Here is a 19,683-nt window from a genome sequence, read left to right as displayed (position 1 = left end):
TGGTCGATCTGAATTCACACTAGAGAGTTTAAGTAGCCTGGAGCGTTACCACGTAAAGACCGGAAAAATCTGGTGATGAGTGAGTGGAGAGCCGGGGTTGTTATCCTGAGCTTGATGAGTAGTGACAAAACAGGTGAGCCATGTACCCAGTACTGTGCCATGCCCCTGCTGAGAAGCACACACATACACACAAAGACAAGGGGGAGGAGACACAAAGGAAGACAGACAGGGAATACAAACACAGGAAAACACTTGGCAACTCCTGCAGTCACAGAGAAGCTGTGTCTGTGATAGTATAGTAAGGAATAAAAAGTCATAATAAAGTCATATTATAGTAAGGCATAAAAATGTAGGTATGGATGTATTTACATAAATAAAAATATGCACGGTAACAGATCAAAGAGTAAAACTAAGAAATTATCCTGTGCTATAACAATTTACACACTATATATGTATATATCACACATATACTCTGTATGTATAGCATACTGCAGTTTCAGCAAATCAATCAATATAAGCTGATATCAGCCAAAAGTCTAAACAAAACCTATTTCATTCTAATGTTTATTAACTATAAATAAATAAGGTTAAAGAAATGAGGCCAGATGTGCAGTCATCTCAAAACTTTATTTCAATTATATCAAGCACAGTGAATGTCAGCTATTAAAAAGAACTGCTAAAACAGGTAATGATGCAAAATAATTAAAATCCTTAATACATTTTAAATAAAGGGTTAACAACATACTGTGTCACTGTCAAGATCAAAGAATCTGCAGGTAAAATAACATTATCTTTGGTCTGGAACGTTTTTGGCAAAATAAGATTCAAAGCAACATAAAGGCTGTTAAATCAACCAGTAGTTGGACCGCAGAAAAGTTCCCGAAAGAAGATGTCACATGAACATCTTAGTGATCCGTAAGAAATGGTTCCTCATCAACTCAGCCCTTTGACCCTGGTTTGAGAGTGCTGAAGGGTTTGGAGTTTCGCAGCGAGCCTGAGATCTCTTGCAGGAAAGCAGCAATGTGCAGGTCCTTCTCTGACTTCCTGCCATCAAAGATAACCACCAGAGTGAAGTGTGGCTCGGGGCGTGTCAAGTAGTAGGTGCTCTGCACTTTATCATCGTAGAAGTGCACCACCTTGTCCAGAGTGTTGAGCTCTGCTGCGCGGTCTCCCATCATCATGATGACGTTTGGCCAGTGTGTGAGCGGGCGCTCTCCAGACGGCAGGGACACCACGGCGGGGAACTGCTCCACTCCCTTCGGTGCCTCCCGGTATGAGTGCGGGTGGTGGTAGCCGTGGCCCTGAAAGCTTTCTGAGCCACGGTTGTCAAATACCAGAGACACGTTGCTTGCGTCGTGTTTGCGGATAAAGGAGCAGATTTTGCCGTGGTAGTCTGGCGTGGTGCGGGCAGTCAGGGCTCTCATGTCAGCTGGCGCCGTCTGCCGGCTCAGGGCTTCGTGGAAGTAAAAGCTGAACTTGGCGAGGAGCACCGCCTGGAAGCGCTGCAGCCACATGTAAAGGTGCGGAGGCTGCACGGCCTTCTGGGACTGACCTCCGAACAGATGCTTGCGGGTCTCTTTCTGCCGCTGGAAGAGCTGACCCCAGGCGGTGAGTTTGGAGTTGGCACCGTGCAGGCTGAGCAGAGCGGGCAGGAAATGCCACTCTGACACCTGGGCCTGGCAGCGCAGCAACTGGGTCACCACGTCCACCTCTGTCTGGAAGCCCTCCTCCACACGGCCCAGGATGGGGTGGTGGAACCTGTAGGAGTGAGGAAGAGGAGGTTTGTCATTAAACAGAGAAACAAATGCAAAGACAGAAGCTGGCCTAATTAGTAGTGACCCGAAAGCAGCTGTCTCTTTGCTGCACTGAGAATACATTTGCATTTTAGTCTGAATCAGAGTGTGAGCTCAGCCTACACACGCACAATCTCTCTACATTTGGTGACAATTTATTTCTCCAGGTCTGCTGATGGGAACATCACCTTCACCCCTCAGTGCACGGTCAAATCAATGATGTGTGGTGTGTCAGAGTGCGACCTGCTGCAGCTCAGTCAACAGCTCAGCCGTGCAGTTTGTGTTCCTGCTACAGTTGCAGGACTCGGTTTCGCTGACTTGTCTCTGGGGGAAAAGTTCCTGCATTTGCTGGATTAAGCAGAAAGTTTTCCTCTAACCCCAATACATCACTCAAATACTTTACTTTCTTTTATCTCACTAATTTATTTGTGTTCTTTATAATCCAGGCCAAACCAGTTATCCACAGAGGAAGTCCTATATTTAAAATCCAAATGCACTTAAGTATTACCAGCAAAATATTCTGAATTCTAACAGTAAAAGTCCTCATTATGTAGAAAAACTGCATCTTTGAGTTTCATTATATGATTGAATCCCCTTTCACTGCAGTAAGGATTTTGTTGAATTTAACTCAACTTGTTACAGAATCTCCTAGAAAGAAGTTTTGCCTGAAACACGTAAGACTGAGACAGGTTATTGTACTGGAGTTTAGAAAAATTTTATTTTAGAAATTACAAGAAACTTGAACAAAAAAAATGAGGGTTAGGACTAAGATTAAGTAGAAAGCAGATTGTGTGCACTGAATAATGATTTGTTTTGTGCTAAGCTTGGGCGATATACAGTATTATCGCAGGGGGTGAGGGTTTGTAATTAATATTGTTACAATTTATGTTTCAATTGTTTTTTTTATAATTTAATTACATTTTATTTTACATTTCAGGTGTCTTTTTGTGTTTTTTTAAATATCTCAATACAGTCCAACCCAAATATTGCAATACATAATTTCGCTGTATTTTTGTATTACAAATGTACAGTACAGTACAGAACTTGAGTAAATGTACTCTCCACCACTGTCAGGAATAAGATACATATACATACTTGGAGCTGTACTTCTGCAGCACGGCCTCCAGCGTGGTGACCAGCTCCTCTGAGTTGATGCTCTTCTGGCTGCCCAGTGAGTGCATCTTCTCGTACAGGTCGGCCATCTCCATGCGGGCCTGGGTGAAGTGGCAGAGCTGCTCCGACAGGTGCGACAGCAGGTCCTCCAGGTAGGAGGTGGAGCTCGGCTGGCTGTGACGACCCATCGTCACTACTTTCCTGAGCTCGTTGTAGAGGGAGGTGTAGATGGTGCGGATGGAGTCTTTACGGCTGAAGAAGGACTGGCCACCTGGAGAGAGGCGGGGGGAGGGAGGGAGGGAGAGAGAGGTTGTAGACTGTGCATCACCAAAAGATGATAATGGTTGCCTTTTTTTTTTTTTTTTTTTAAAGCATTCATGAGCTACAGCGCCATCTGCTGTTGGAAAACTGTAGCTGTTAATTTCATATACACTCACTGAGCACTTTATTAGGAACACCTGTACATTACAACAGTTGAAGACTTCTGTCAGCCAAGAACAGAAACCTGAGGCTGCAGTGGGCACAAGTGAAGAACGTGGAAAACCCCGCCTGGTCTCATGAATCTGGATTCTGCTGACGCTGATGGTAGGCTCGGCAGGATTTAGCGGTTTCAGACAGACTAACACTTGTAGCCTCCATGTGAAGAACAGTATATTAACGTTACCCATTTTCTGTCCGAGGAATGTCATGTTGTGGTACGCCTTCTCCGCAGCGGCCAGGTGAGCCAGAGCGGCCAGCAGAGCGGCCCAGATGGCCCCGGCGCTCTTGCTGTTGTCCTTCTCCTTCTCCACGTAGTCCTTGGCCCGATCGAAAGAAAACATGCCGAGCTGCGTGAAGAAGCTCTCCAGGATGGCCCGCTCCCGGGGAACGGGCCGTAGTTCCTCAGCCTCCGTCATGGGTCTAAGATACTCCCGCACACCGAGCAGCTGCCTGTCCGAGCGAGCTAACGGCTAGCCAACCGTGTTAGCACAGCGTCAGTGCAGCGTCAAGGAAAGAAACCATCACTCTTCCAACCGAAAAACACACAATTTATCAACTTAAAACAGGCTTACATCGTTTCTAAACGTAGCCCATCATATCGAAGACACCGACTGCCTTATATATTTACTCAAAACGACAATAATTTAAAAAATGTGCCCGTATCCAGGTAACTGACTAACCGCCGGACGCCATATTGGTTACACCGGATGTAAATACTACGGCGAGTCAAAAGTTCCAAAATAGATAAGTTTGACAGAATTTGCAGTTGCGGTTGGATGGTCTGTGAGGAAGTACAACCTTTACACTTGGTAAACTTCGTACTCTATGGAAATGATTCCAGTCAGATAATCCTTTTTTGTAGGAGCGTTTGTTCATTTCCATAAAGTTTAAATGTAACAAATGTGATGCTTATTTCTGCTATACAATAGCTATTGGGGATACGCTATATATTCAGATAAGGACTTTTCTTTGTTAACACATAAGCCTAAATATTAGCATATTGTCACAATGGGGAGAATAATAAACATTTCAACTGTACACTAAAAAAGTAACACAGAATTAATAATTCCCACTCCTCTGTTGTACAGCATACAGTCAACAGCAAAACTACATCACTCTAAATCACTTACATTGGCATGAACAACACAGATAATAAGGTAGTCAGTTAAGCTGTCAGTCAATTAAGCTGGCAATACCATCTGCCAGTATGTTAAATGAAGCATAGTAACCTAATGATTGGATGGATGGTCATGCGATTTTGTTGAGACTTTCATGTTTGAGATGACTTCAGTAATCCTGACTTTTCTTCTAGCACCATCATCAGATCAAAATACCATATTACCCTACAAAGCCAATGAGATTTGACTACGATTATTTAGGCAGCATTCAACAACTTCACATCCCATGAGTTTTTGATATGTAAATGCTATCAAAACACTCTCGTTTTCTCTCTCTCTCCCTCTCTCTCTCTAGGGGGTGGACCTATGCTTCCTTTAAAAAGTGTTAACTGCTTCAAAATGAGCAGAAACCACATTTACTCTCAGCCTCCTCCACTCCTCCCTGCTTGGTAAGTGACATAATTTTTCCCTCTATCCTTTCAGTAAATATGCATTCCTGATTTGCTGTAATGTGAGTCAATTTCACTGATATTTATTTAACAAGATAATGTTGTTTGACCAGAACATACTGCTGGTATTTCAATCACCACCGTGGCTGCTGGTTTTTGGTGTTGAACCACAGTGCCCTAATGTGCCGTCAAGCAAGGCAGCCTTATTTTAAAGTATAGAAATTCCATCTATTTACAGTTAGAGGAAAAGTTTAACAACACCTGCTTTAAATGAAGATGTAAATTCTGAAATAATTTTTTGCGACATTATAACTAATGCTATGAATTTTTAATAGTGGTTTGGATCACACACTGGGCCTAACAGACGTACAGCCACTTAAATCAGTTAAATCATTCATTTCAATAAATCTTTTTTTTTTTTCATGCGGCTTAGTTAATCACTCTTTAGGCTTAAATCTATAGATTAAAACCTGATATAATATATTGCATCTGGGTCTGGGTTCCATTTGTAAACAATGCGTCTTTGTAACTAGGCGGAATATTAAACATTTTTCCACATAACTTTCTCTGTTAAGTTTATTTTATTTTTGTGGAAAAAGAAACAAATGGAGCATACAATAGATCACTTCCACCAGATTCTGGTTTTCTTGGCAGTTCTGCAAAAACATTTGAATGATTTTAGTGATAGATCAGTGCGTATTGATGTACCAGGAAGACAACAGTTCAATGACTTACTGGTTCTTATTTCGAAATATCCCAATGATACCAACAACTGTATAATGGCTCAGGTTTGGTTTAACCTGTTCCCACATTCGCTTATTTAGTTATTGTGTTCCTGACTCTCCTTCTCTTCCATCATACTTCACCTCATCATTCTCCTCTTACCTCTTCTCCTCCTCTTCCTCCTGTCCTCACCCCTCTTACTCTCTCTCTGTTTTTGTGTGTCAGTTTGCAAAAGGCAATTGGCAAAATATTGCAGCAGTGTAGAGACCAGTGTTTACAGTTTTTATGTGCTACAGTGGAAAGCATGCATTCAGTTTGGCACATGTGGTAAATCTATTAGTTACAAGTATCAATGGTTTCAGAGACTGTGCTTTAGAATCACTGTTTGTGTTTAAGCATTCAGAAGAAAACTGTATTGTGGTTAAGTGTTTTCTTGCAGCTGGAAACAGAAGAGCTTTTGATGAATGACTGTAAAATTTACCTGAAAATCCATTTCAACCAGTTAGGTCCTATTAAAAAAAATGCATTTCATTGAGAAAATATGTAAAAATAATATAAAAAATGTACAGCCACCATGCTTAAAGCTCTGTGAAGCTCTATTCAAGCAAATCAACATGCTGATGTTTATTGGGTATATAAAATGTTAGCGTGGTAATTTGCTAAAGCAGCAAACACAAAGCGCAGTTGTGACTTGGGGATGGGAAACTACAGGTATCTGGTCATAAACCAGTGTTTTACCAGATGATGATACTAGAGGCAAAGTCAGAGGATCGCCAACATTATTATGATTGTGGGGGCGGCTGTGGCTCAGGAGGTAGAGCGGATCGTCCACTAATTAGAAGGTCGGTGGTTTGATCCCTGGATCCTCCAGGCCACATGTCGAAATGTCCTTGGGGCAGGATGGGCAAGATACTGAACCCCACATTGCACCTGATGGCTGTTCCATCAGTGTATGAGAGTGCGTATGAATGTGTGAATGAATGGGCGACTGTGGCAAGTATTGTAAAGTGCTTTGAGTGGTCGGTAAGACTAGAAAAGCGCTTTCTAAGTGCAAGTCCATTCCATTAACCATAATCACCCTGGGAATATGAATATCTGTACAAAGAACAAAGATAATGATAGCTGCTGAGATATTTTAGCGTGGACCAAAGTTACTCATCGACCATTCCATCCTAAATACCATCATTAGATGTTCTAGCTTCTGAAATGTCAAAGATTGCTGCTTTTTTGTTTTTATATGAGTGAATATTACATTGCAAATTAAATATATTTGGATTTTGGGCTATTGGTCAGGAAAAACAGGCACTCTGAAGATGTCACCTTGGCTTTGCGATTAGCATTTTCCACTATTTTGTGACATTTCATAGACTAAATGATTGATCCATCAATCAAAAGAATGACCACCATATTAATATAGTAATGTCTTTATCCAATTTTGTGCCACTTCATCTAGTAGACTAGAGGAAAAGTAAGTATTTGAGCTCATCATCTGGAAACCATGAACAACTATCTGCAAAATATTGGGCCGTCAAGTAGATAATTCACAGGATAAGGATAACTTTCACCTGGGGCTGGCAATAGAGGCCAGAGTTACTACAATACATCCTTCAGGCGCCATGAATGCTTGTACCAAATTTCATAGTAATCCATCCAATAGTTGTTGACATATAGCATGTCTGTAGCTTGGATTAAAAAAACCAAATGCAATAAACCTTAAAAAACTAATAAGTTTATCATGTGAGTTTCAATACTGTAATGAGCTCTTTAACAGAGAACAGCTGTTATCATTTCTTCATATTTCTGTAACTTCTTCCGTAGCATCTGTATCCTTAGTATTTTGGACAGTAACAGGGCATTAGTTTAGTGAGTGTAACTAATCAACACCATGGGAATTTTCCCTTTTCCCCATTAATGCCCCATATGCTAAAAAGCACACAGTTATGCAGGGGCCATTTGTATAAAAAAAACTTAAATGATGCAATGAGATGGTTTCACTAAAGGATTTCAGAGTGAAAGAACACAGCTTGTGTTCAATGTGAAGGAGTACGACTGTGTGTACAGTTTGAGACAGAGCTCTGTTTGTGCTGCTTTCTCTGCTCTCCGGAGAAAGGATGTTTCCCATGTGATCACAGATTACAGGCAGCATCTTGTGCACAGCTTTAGACTACGTGATGATCAGCAAAAATTATATAAGAGATGATGAAATTTATGGTATACATATCCCTGAATCCTAGAAGGGTGAGTCAGTTTATCTGTAATCAGTCTGAATGGGTCATTTAAAAAAGAAAAATTATGAACGTGTAAGGGTAGCATTAAAACCCTGAGGGTTATGTGTCTTTGCAGCAATTCTTATATAACACTGTGTGTAGCCTCTTTGAAATATATATGATGTCCACATACAGCAAATCTTAGAAAGCGTCTAGAAAATTTCAACGTTGCAGTGAATGTGTGAAAGCAGCTAAAGAGAAACAAAACAACCACAAAAAGCATGCAAAACTACAGAGACACAAAACGACCAAAGCCATGTCTCTTTTAATCCTTGACTACTGCTCTTGGGTGGGGGCATTTCATAAATCCGTGCCCAGTCTCATAATCTGCCCATGACTAAATGTACTTAGTTAATTTGAACAACTTTAATGAGTATTGAGAAATGAGTGTCACCACTTGTAAACAAAACGACTTTACTGTGGTGAAAAAAAAAAAACAACAAAAAAATAAATAAAAATAAATTGAATTTAAAAAATATAAAGTTACTGTCCCTTTAAGAACTCTCAACGGTTTTTGTTTGTGGAAGCCGGTCCCTCAATTAAATGCGTCCGTCCTGCCTTCCCCTCCGGTGTTGAGCTGCAGCTGAGAAGTGATTTCATTTTTTATTGACTTATTATTTACCATAAATATATACATTTGAGTTGGTTTTTTGGCAACATTAACCTCCTTTAGCACCACTGTCATCGAGCCAAAGATACATTCGGGCTAAACTTAGCCAACTTTGCTGTCGAAGTAGGTTAAAGAGAGCGACGTCGACTCGTGATGGCTCCGGAGATAACCGGTGAGTTGAAACAGCCTACATAAAAACATGAACCACCCCACCCGCTTTTAAATATTGGTTAAAATGTGTTCATAGATGTGTTTACATATGACATATTGATTTATAATTTGTCTTTTCCCATTTGTCGGTTAAAAAAGGCAAACGGTAAAACATGATTACTCAATAGCCCGCGGCTGTCCGGTTCAAACAGCGGGCATAAATAAATAGCTAAATTGATAAGTTTAATAACCGAGATAACTTATTGTCACCGCTGTTAAAATATTAAATATAATTAAAGGTTTTTATTAAAGATTTAAAGAGTACACTGTGATTCTTTATAATATCTCAAAACGTGACTTGTCGCCACATTTACCGCCGTCACTTGCCAATAATAACTTGTTATTTCTAAATACTAATGCTGGGCAGTGCCTCTCTTTGCTTTTTTTCCCCTCTCCCTCTGCTCTCAAACATCCTCAGTTCTTCATGTCATGGATTTCACAAGATTGCCTTTGAGATTGTCCTCCATGTTGACATGATTGCATCACATAATTTCCTGTAGATTTGCCATCTTTACATTCATGCTGCCCAACTCCTGTTCTACCACATCCCTAAGGTGTTCTGCTGGATTCAGGTCCGGTGATTGGGGAGGCCGCTGAAGTTCACTGAACTCACTGTCATGATGACGTAACCAGTTTGAGACATGGAGCATTAACCTTACTGGAAGTAGATGGTAAACTGTGGCCATCAAAGGATGCACCTGATTGGCCATGGCATTGAAACCATGATTGATTGTTATTAAGAAAACATTCCAAGGTTGGACATGTTGTTCAGTCTCAAGCTTCTCTGCTCACCACAGTAAAGTGTGGTTATCTGAGTGACCGTAGCCTCTCTGTCAGCTTCATTCTCCTCTGATGTCTCTCATCAACAAGGTGTTTCCGTGTACCTGCAGGACTTTATGCACTGCTGCCACATGATTGGCTTACTGAGTAATTGCTCGAATATGCAGGTGCACAGGTGTTCCTAATAAAGGGCTTATTTTGTGTTGTTAGTTAGATTTACAGTGTTAGATAACGTGGGAATGGAGATTTCAGGTTTCATAGTAGAGCTGGGCGATATGTCCTAAAATAAAATCTCTTTTTTTTTTCAAACCACACCCGATTTTAATCGATTTTTTACTGTTCAAAATGCAATTAATCATTTAGACACTTACTGATGGCGTTGTGCAGTTTGTGTCCAAAGCACTGGAGGTTGGTCTTCTCATTCAGTGTCAGAGCTTTGATGTGCTCGTGCTGCTGTAGTCATGCAGACGTGACGGTCTTCCCCGAGTTTTTCCACGAGCCCATTGCATTCCGCTGATGTTACCTGCTTTTTAGCAGGTGAGTTAGGGCTGCCGTTGTCGTGTGCAACGCGCGTGCCATACACTTCTCCCACTCAGCTGCGTGCCTCGGTTTGAAATTCCGAAATAAATTAGTCGAGCTGCTGCTTTTTGTTGCCAAAGACTTTCGGCAAACTTTACAACGGACAATGGTTTGCTCGAGATCGGATGCATTAAAAACCGCACCACTTCCATCTCCTCACTGTTGTTAGCGCGTGTCGCCATGTTGACGTTTCACCTGTGTCTGACGAGAACTCTCGCGTTATTATAAACTGCGGAAGCTCAGGGAAGCGGTGGCAGTTCCGTGCCATAATTAACCCGAGTTAAAGTGGAATTCAATTTACATTTTAAAACATCGTCCTAAACCATGAATTCGAATAAATCGATAAAATCGAGTTATCGCCCAGCTTTAACTCATAGTAGCATATTAGTGAATTACAATAATTAAAACAGTGACGATTTATAGTTTTAATAATAAGTTAAGTAAATTACATACCTGTGTACAAATATGTGAAACTGCAGTGATAGTTCATATTTTATATTGATTAAGAACACTGACATGGAGAGAGGAGAAAAGAGGTGAAATGAAAATAAAATAATAACTAAAGTTGATTAAAGGCAAGAGGGAAAAATAATATATTAGTGGATGAAAGAATAACAGGAGCTGTAAGAATAACAAGAAAATAGCAAGTCAGAATGCAGAAAAAAATGTAATCAATTTGATAGAAAGTAATTTTCAAATTTCCACAATTCAAACTAGAATAATTGTTAAAACTATAATTTCAAGCAGAGTCCCTTTACAAAACCATTTCAATCAATTTTTTAACAAACCTGTGATTAATCAAACTATGTAGACCCAAATGATTTGGAGTAAATGCGGGAGTATTGTGTGATTTTGGGTTATTTGACATAGGGTTGTGTGAGGTGCTTGTCTAGTGATGTGCTGCTATGGACGGTGTGTAGTCAACCTCAGGACTACCGTATCACTACACACAAGCTCAACTATGCTTTAGCTCTGTCATACTTACTCAAACAGCTGACCTGCAGAGTAATACAGTGAGCGCCGTAGTTGCGCTTCTGCATAGTAATACAGTAGTTCAACGATTCACAAACTGTCATTCCAAAGGATTATCAAACATTCAGAGTGGTGCTTGTCTCCACCTGATGAACCTGTCCAGTGTTTCCTCTCTTTTAGCTCTGTGTTTGGTCTCCACCAGCTCCCGGGGGGAAATATCTGTCTCTTTAGCTGCTAAATGCTCCATTGCTATGTTCACCAGCTGACTGTGTCTATCTGTTGTTTGATGCTGTGGACGTGATGTACTAGGGCTGGATATCGTCACTGATTTCCCAAATCGATTCAATGCTGATTCACAAGGTTCTGATTCGATGCGATTTCAGATTTTCGATTCGATGTGGATTCAGTTACAGATGTTTCAGTTACATTACCGATGAGATTCTCAGAGAACTGATTCTGTAAATTGTTTGTCTAATCTGGTGCATTTACTTTAATAATGGACCCCAAAACGGTGATATTAATGAACTCATTATTTAGCATGACCAAGTAAGTAAGTAAGTAAGTAAGTAAGTAAGTAATGTGCATTGCTAACGCACCAGCTACAGTGTGTACCACATGGTTTCGTCTCCTATCGCCTTCCTCTTGTACATGGCTTTGCTCTTGTCCAGCTTTTCGCTGTCCTCATAGTTTTTAAACCTGAAATGCAACCACACATCAGCCTTTAGACTTGCCAGTGCCTTCAGTGGAGCCACGTCTCTCTTTTTTGTGTCTCACGTGGAAGGCTGGTCACGCAAAACTAACAGGGTTACAGGGGAATATTAACATGGAATAAAGGAGGAATTATGAAAACTTGGGTCAACAGGGAGCTGCGATATGCATGTCTATTATTTCTATCATGACGACTTTCACTGACTACCTGTAGAGATTAGGGAAATGTAGACTCCATTTGTCTAGTATGGACCAGGACAAGGAGCGTTAGCCTGCTACAACTTTCCAGCTTCAAAGGTGAAATAATGTCCAGAAACATGAGAATCGCAGCCAGAGTTTCTCTTCATCCTAACAGTAATGTAACTTTTCTGCCTGCAGCTCGATTCGTCTGTCACCATGAGCTCTGAGAAGGACATGCTGCTGAAGGAGTATGTCAAGATGATGACTGATATGATTGTGCTGTGTGCCACTTTGGCACTTTCCCTCTTCTTCTGGGTCCTCTCCCTGTCCATCAGCAACTACTATGGTGAGTGAAAACCACCTGAGGATTTTTGTGAATGACGTCTTTCTTCAGACACATGGCCGACGGCATAAAGCCTATTAAGATAATTCTTAAAAATGTCTTAAAAAGAAACTGCCAGATATCATGTGCTCTTCTCTAAATACTGCCCTAAATTCTCCAGTCTCACGCTCAGTTGATTTAATTTCTGCTCAGAAGTTTAACACAGAGGGGGTTAAAAGCTCAACAAACATCCTTGACATCACTTTTCATGCTTGAAGTTACAGTATGTGTGGTCATACTGTTGCCTGTGTCAGTGACCTGTATAAATCTTTCGTTTGGACAATCCTTCATTATGAGTACACTCAAACCAGTGACACTGAAGTCATTTATATACCACCACATCATAATGTACATTACCTCGAGGCACTGTTTGGGTACCAGATTGTCATATAGTTTCATACACGGGGAACATAACAGGGCAGTTTTGTCATCAAGCAAATCAAATTAACTGCTGCAAACTTCCTGGTATTTTATCTAATGCAAGGATTTTTATTTAGAAACTCATGACAAATACAGATGGTGACAGATTAAAGGGAAAGGAACGGCTGTATTTGTAATTATAGTATATAACAAAAACAACTGAAACATAATTATATTTAACCCCTCAACCCTCCACAACTCCAGCAGTAATATTATAGTGTATATCGTCATATTGCATCAAAATATTAAATTTTGGATATTGCCAGATGCCACTTGATGTCACTTTAGTCACTCGCCAATGGAGCATCTTTGTGACTGAAGCTGCTGCCATTCATCATCCAATAATGATCCCTCCTTCAAAGTCACTAAGATCTTTTCCTCTTTTCATCTTGATACAAAATCAGAATGAACTGGGCCTAATCATAATGTTTATACCTGCCACAGAGCATGATGGGATGGTAATTGCTCAATTGTACCCTGCAGTGCACCTGTCTGGAAGTATCTGCATCTGTTCTGCTTCTCCACTCATTTTTCCCTTAATTTGTCACACATCTGCATGTCCCTGAGTGAGAGAAATTTTAAGAGGAAAAACTGAAGAGGTTTGGTTTGTGTGTTTCATTTCCTCATTCACAAAATGTGGAAAACCACTAGAGCATGTGTGGGTTTGTGTGTGTGTTTCCAGGCACCCTGCAGCCTGTGTCACCATGGCGGTGGCTGCTCTCCATCCTGGTTCCCCTCGTGCTGATGATCCGGGCGCTGAAGAGACGCAGTTTGGATCGCACAGGAGCCCTGGGAGGTGAGTGTGCATCCGCAGTACTGTAAGCATAGATGAAATGACGGTTATGTGAAAGGAGTCGATTGTAGTGATGAACCCACAGAAGGATCGTCAGCTCCTCTCGGCTTTACCGAGGATCTCAGCGTCTTTTGTTTTCACTCTGATAGTGTTGTGAGAGAAAATGAGTAAACGCAGAACTCAATACATCCTGAGAGAAAAGTTTTGTGTCAAACATGCTCAGTGCTCCAGGCAGGTCTTGAAAAGTCTTAAACAGCATTACAGTGGTCTTAAAAAGTCTTACATTTATTTCAGTGAATACGGCAGAAACCTTGTCTTCATAGGAACAATAGTTATCGTCATAGCAGCAGAAGATGAGCAGTGTGGACTAAATATACATCACAATAAAATAAATAAACAGCTGCAGTGACTAATTCTATCACACCTTATTTTTCATGAGCTACTTGATCCAAACACTAAAGTTTAACTGGGAGAAAGTGATGCGATCCTCTGGAGAGAAGATGTCTCACTCTGTAGGAGCTGTTGGAACTACAGAAACACTTGTGGTTGTCAGTTTTTGTTACAGAGTAGAGCATCCTCTCTCACAAAGGATCTTCAGCTGAGTATAGACATAGACTTTATTATTATTAATTAACAGCGGATATGACCAGTATTATTTTTCTCAGTGCAGACTAACACTGAGAAGCAGAATGATTTGTTCACTGCTCAGACAACTAATTTAATTAGGCCTGTCACAATGTCAGATTTTCACCACACAGTTATCATGGATTAAAAGAAATTCACAATAACAATATTATCGCAGTATTTATGGAAAATTTGAAAAGAAAAAAAATGCCACCAGTCTAATTGATCTTTAATTTTGTTCTACAAGTAATACGAGTGTAGGGAGGTAAAGAGAGAGTCTGTAAACATAACTGTACAAAAGCAGAAAGAACAGTGACACTTCATGTGCAGTGCAAAGGCAAAAACATTAACCGATAAGCAGAGGATCCACGTGGCCAAACATCCGCCATCACAATATTATCACGTGTACTATTAATACAATATCAATATTTCATAAAATATCACAGTTAAATGTATTTGGACTTGCAGTGACTCGGTGTCACATTTTCAAACTTTCCTATGATGATTTTACTTCTATTTTATCTGATTTGTGTAAAAAAAATGAATCAACAATCCCAAAATCCCTAAATTGAAACTCGACTTTGAACTGCAACAGATTTTGGAACAAAAAGGTTTTTTTTATTTTATTTTTAAATCTACGTTTCAGACAGGAAGTGAACAGTAAGGGAGGGGAGTTTTTTTATATACGACAGGTTTGATCTCTGGTTTTCGTGGTGATTGTTACTGGATAACAAAATTTATATTTGACTGGATTTAGTGTAATAAAGTAGCTGCGTCCCGTGATGGTCTGATCTAAAATGAATCCTGGGCGTCACTGTGAAATCCTAATTCGTCCTTTTTAAAATCCGTGTGTGTTCCCTTAATCTGTCCAGAGATTCTGAGAAAATTCACATCTCCAACAAAAATACCGTCTCTTGTATGCAACACTGAGTCATACTAGGAGGAGCGTTTCATTAGCTCATTTTAGTGGTGTAGTCTCCGCAAGCCTCGCTACAGGACACATCTGAGTCTCCAGGACGATTTCTGTTTCCTCGCTCGTCCCAGTCCGAGTCAGTGCCGACTCTCAGCTGGTTAAACCTCCTCCTGATGCACCTTCATGACTTTTCTGTGTCTGATTACGTCAATTAAATCCCAGTTTTATGTTCAATAAATTGTAGCATTGCCACTTAAAATGAGTGATGACAGACGACAGGAAGACCCCGCGACCAAATGTGCAACTAGTTTCACAGTGAATTTAGCACATTTTGGCTTTTTGAATTAAAGGGAAACACTAACTTCTGTATAAAAACAATCTGCCGTAAGTGAAATAAAAAGAAAAAAAAAAAGAAAACTGCAATAACAAAAACTGTTAAAGAGTTTCAGTTGAAGCTTTGTGACTTTTTCTCTCTAAAGCTCTTGTTGTGGAAATGACATGAATATCATCTGTAATAAACAGTAGATGATTGTAAATAAAATTATTGTATAATATAGTGGACGAAAGACGTCATCTTTATACGTCTTATGTAAAAAAACTATTCTGAAAGAATATTTTCAGTCTTATGAAACTGTCACGACACGCTTCACTATGTCCACTTGACTTTCAGTTGATGACGTTGGAAATGCGACACTGGACAGACATCAAAAGAATAATTTATGTAGATGCTGAAAGATGCTGTTGTGTTAAGCAGAAACTTATAAAAAATACGAGGAAATGGAAGCTGTGTACGCCTTTGAAGAACCAATTAATTTATTTTTAAAGTTAAAAAAAAAAATTCCGTTAAGTAAAACACAAACACATCTTTCAGCTACATTGGCTAAAGTTTTCCCTCATCACCATGGACACACACACTGTACTTTAATTTGATTCAGAAAAATCTCCCCAAATACTCACTAGAAAAACCACAACGATTAATTCCTTCTGTTTGTTTAATAAAAAACTGAAACTTAAAAAAAACAAACAGTGTATTCAGTTTATTATCACATGTGACAAACATAAGCATCAAATTCTCATATTTGAGAAAGTGGAACTAGCAAATATTTAATATTTTTGCTTGAAGAGTCACTGAAACAGTTCTTGACTCTTTTGGTTTTACCTTCTTTTTTAACTTGTCAATTGAAGCTTTAGTCGCAAGTTTAACACGTTGGTTTGAGTTGACACATCGGATTTGATTTATCTAAAAAAAGAAAAAAGGATATAGAACAGCAGCAGATTTTAAAAAAAATCTGTGTGGAGTCCGTCTCTCTGATATGAAATGTGTCTCCTCAGCTCTCCTGGTGGGATTTGTGTTGATGATGGCCAACTACAGCTTCTTCTCGTCTCTGCTGGCCTTCTTCTTCAGCTCCTCCAGACTCACCCGCTGGGGAGGAGCGCAGAAGAAGAAAATAGACGCAGAGTACAAAGAAGGTGAGACACATGAATGTGTACTGTTTTTTTGTTTGTTTGTTTGTTTTTTTAAAGGCTGATCTAAATCTAAATGTGTTAACGTTTGTGTTAGGAGGCCAGAGGAACTGGGTTCAGGTCTTCTGTAATGGAGGAGTTCCCACAGAGCTGGCTCTGCTGTATATGATAGAGGTATCTGAAAATGACCTGATTCTAAAGTGACAAAATAAACAAAATAGTTTCTATTATATGCAAATTAAATGTTTACTTTCCGCCTAGTGTATGATTAAAACCCTTTTAAAATGTCGGTTGTGTTTCAGGTGGGACCAGGTGAGATCCCCATCGATTTCGGTAAACAGTACTCTGCTTCCTGGATGTGCCTCTCTCTGGTGGGCGCGCTCGCCTGCAGCGCTGGGGACACCTGGGCGTCAGAGGTGGGACCTGTGCTCAGCCAAACGCAGCCTAGACTCATCACCACCTGGAAGGAAGTCCCAGCAGGTAAGCAGCCAAAGAGAGCCAGGTGTATCCTACGTGGAGGTTTTTTACCTAGCGGCGAACACTACTTCGATCGGTATCCGTTTACTGATTTATCATGACTTTCAGTCTGAGCTGAAACGGTCATTTATTTTCCCCTGCTGTGACATGATCAAATGACCTGAAGCTATGACACATAAATCTAAACAAAGCCGTCTTTCATACTGTGGAGTCTGCAGGAAGAGCTGTATATACCAATAAGAGGATTATTGATGAAGATACAGAAGGCAGAAGTTCAACAACTCAAAGTTTCTTTGAAGGAAACTACATTCAGGAATTACTTTGGAATTTAAATATTTTCTGGGAAACATTGGATCTACTGTATAATTGGGTTTGTAGACTAAAAATATTCTACACACTGTTCATTTGTTTCTTTGGATCTACTTTCTCATAACGCTCTTTTACCCTCCAGGAACAAACGGAGGAGTTACTCCTGTCGGACTGGTCGCCAGCTTCCTCGGTGGACTCTTGGTGGGCTTCGCTTACTTTGTAACGCAGCTTCTATTGATCAACGACCTGCACCTGGCGGACCCCCAGTGGCCAATCGTAGTGTACGGCGGTGTGGCTGGCCTGGTGGGATCGATGCTGGACTCTTTCCTGGGAGCTCACATGCAATACTCAGGTATTAACAGTCGATGATGAGAACAGAAGCAGTGACTGAGGCCTTTATTTGATTAACTGCAAGAGGTCACAGGCCGAGTTTTCTACTTAAGTATGACACTTAAGGCTTAATTTCTCCTTAGCTGAGGGAGTTACTTAAGAGCGTTGCACAGTCTCTGAAATGGTTTCCTTAGCTAGGCGTACCTTTTGTTTTTTCCCTTTACTTTGGTTGCTTAGATCTTTTGTACAAAGGTTGAACTGACTATAAGTGATTCCTTAAGTATAAGACTAAGATAAGGAAAAAACCTTAAATACTTAGTGAACATTTTAGGGAAAGTTTAAGTGATTTGTGCAACTGGCGCCAGGTCTTTGTGTCTGAACTTTGTGTGACAGGTACAATTGGTCCTGGTTCTGATCCGCTCCTGTTTGCCCTGTAAAAGTCATTACATTCCGTTTTCCTGTGACCCTTTCAAATTAAAGTCCCTCTATGTTTTCCTTCGACAGAAACCCTTAATAGGGCTTTTATTGTGAAACATTTGCAGTCATATGATATGCAACAACAGCCGGACAAGATTAAACGACGACCCCCTAAAGTGGATCATAGTGAATCAATCAATCACACATTAAAATTCTCTTAAAACTTAAGTGTGTAACAGTGGATGACTGTATTTCAGCGCTGACTAACAGTGCCACCTACTGGCACTTGTTCATTACTTACAGACTATAGTTGGCTGAGTCTAGTAATGTGCTAAATTTAGCGATAGCACACAGAATAACTGCCTCCACTTTGTCAAATACAGCGAATCAGCGTCTCTATCGGCCGAGACAGGAAACGCACGCTTGAATTTAGGAATGTAGCCATTCCTCAGGAAGTGGTTAGAGATTATTTTGACTGGTCGACATGTAAAGCTGTGGATCAGTCTTCAGTGTTACCAACCGGTCATTTCCTCTTCCCGTCTGTCTCCAGGCTTCGACTCGAGCATCGGGAAGGTGGTGAGTTACGAGTCCGCCACCACCCAGCGGATCTGTGGGAAACCCATCCTGGACAACAACGCGGTCAACCTGTTCTCCTCCGTCCTCGTCGCACTCGTTCTGCCCGGGCTGGCGTGGGGGCTGTGGCCGCGATAGACTGGCCGCTGATTTTCCAAAACAGTTGAGTTGTCTGTTGCTTATTATTGGTGGCAAAAGCATCTGCACGTTGATCCCACTAACACAACACACACTGCCTGTATTATTATGATGGACGGGCTCGAGAGGCTCTGATCATTATTAAAAAGAAAAGAAAAAAAAAAGCATTAACCATTAACGCTGAAGAGGAAAATAAACATTGACTGATGAAAACTTCTTGCAGCGTTTCATACAGTGTACTGCACTTTGACCTTGTCTCATTGCAGCGTGTGAGGTGGGGGAACAGAGTGGACGGAGAGTGGCAGGTTTTCCAGAGGTATTACTGTTTTTATTTCAGAGTGTCTGAGAGAAAAGGCACTAAACCAAACTGGGACAGTGACACTGACTTTGACTGTGGGAGAGATGCAGAGGAGCGGAGTCAGCTTTAAATTAACATATAGAAAGTTTACAGAACACCAGGCACACTAACACATTCACACGCTCGCACACTGCTTACTATCAACACATTTCCTGATTGGTTAAATACAGCAGGCGGAAAACATCAGGAGCTGGTAAAAGAAACCCCCCCCCCCCCCCTCCCCAAAATTGTTTGTCAGTATCTAAAGATGAGAGAACGTCACGTAGTGTTTTTCTTTTTTTTCCTTTAACCCAACTTTCCTGAAGCTTTAACACCTGAAACAACAAAATAACTTCATTAACTCTAAAGAAATTATCAATAAAAACTTCTTCTTCCGGCACAAAGAGACAAGTTTTACAATGTTGACGGGACGTTTACAGAAAATAAATCCAGTCTGAATGTTTGTACTTCTCTTCTGATTATCTTTGCATTCTTAAACTTTGGGGGGAAAAAAACTTAATTTC

The 19,683-nt window shown here is 40.5% G+C and overlaps 2 protein-coding genes across 3 annotated transcripts; one reads left to right on the top strand and one right to left on the bottom strand.

Annotated features, from left to right (window-relative positions):
- Window positions 1–613: 613 nt before the first annotated feature.
- On the bottom strand, window positions 614–4,308 carry kics2 (KICSTOR subunit 2). Its single transcript, XM_056367524.1, has 3 exons — window positions 3,571–4,308; window positions 2,889–3,177; window positions 614–1,758 (listed from the first exon to the last, which is right to left on the bottom strand). Exons 1-3 carry the CDS (start codon window positions 3,800–3,802, stop codon window positions 939–941), a joined length of 1,341 nt encoding a protein of 446 aa, XP_056223499.1. The 5' UTR covers window positions 3,803–4,308; the 3' UTR covers window positions 614–938.
- Window positions 4,309–4,810: 502 nt separating this feature from the next.
- tmem19 (transmembrane protein 19) lies at window positions 4,811–19,035 on the top strand. Of its 2 annotated transcripts, none has more exons than XM_056367529.1 (8): window positions 4,811–4,953; window positions 12,181–12,328; window positions 13,467–13,580; window positions 16,447–16,584; window positions 16,676–16,752; window positions 16,881–17,058; window positions 17,507–17,716; window positions 18,662–19,035. In XM_056367529.1, the coding sequence occupies exons 2-8, from the start codon at window positions 12,199–12,201 to the stop codon at window positions 18,820–18,822; spliced, it is 1,008 nt and encodes a 335-aa protein (XP_056223504.1). In that variant the 5' UTR covers window positions 4,811–4,953; window positions 12,181–12,198; the 3' UTR covers window positions 18,823–19,035. The 2 variants fall into 2 exon arrangements, with proteins under 2 accessions (XP_056223504.1, XP_056223503.1); XM_056367528.1 differs by lacking the exon at window positions 4,811–4,953 and adding an exon at window positions 8,468–8,725.
- Window positions 19,036–19,683: the final 648 nt, after the last annotated feature.

The sequence above is a fragment of the Seriola aureovittata genome, chromosome 22, assembly GCF_021018895.1.
Source record: "Seriola aureovittata isolate HTS-2021-v1 ecotype China chromosome 22, ASM2101889v1, whole genome shotgun sequence".
NCBI classification, from domain to species: Eukaryota; Metazoa; Chordata; class Actinopteri; order Carangiformes; family Carangidae; genus Seriola; species Seriola aureovittata.
The sequence above is the reverse complement of the archived record's forward strand: the minus strand, read 5'-3'. Positions and strand labels throughout refer to the sequence as shown.

Excerpts from the sequence above, each read along its gene's own strand:
- kics2 (XM_056367524.1), bottom strand. The coding sequence starts at position 3,802 with ATGACGGAGGCTGAGGAACTACGGCCCGTTCCCCGGGAGCGGGCCATC. Across the intron at positions 3,178-3,570 it reads ATTCCTCGGACAGAAAATGG|GTGGCCAGTCCTTCTTCAGC; the intron begins GTAACGTTAATA and ends GCCTCTCTCCAG. Across the intron at positions 1,759-2,888 it reads CTGCAGAAGTACAGCTCCAA|GTTCCACCACCCCATCCTGG; the intron begins GTATGTATATGT and ends TCACTCCTACAG.
- tmem19 (XM_056367529.1), top strand. The coding sequence starts at position 12,199 with ATGAGCTCTGAGAAGGACATGCTGCTGAAGGAGTATGTCAAGATGATG. Across the intron at positions 12,329-13,466 it reads GTCCATCAGCAACTACTATG|GCACCCTGCAGCCTGTGTCA; the intron begins GTGAGTGAAAAC and ends GTGTGTTTCCAG. Across the intron at positions 13,581-16,446 it reads TCGCACAGGAGCCCTGGGAG|CTCTCCTGGTGGGATTTGTG; the intron begins GTGAGTGTGCAT and ends GTGTCTCCTCAG.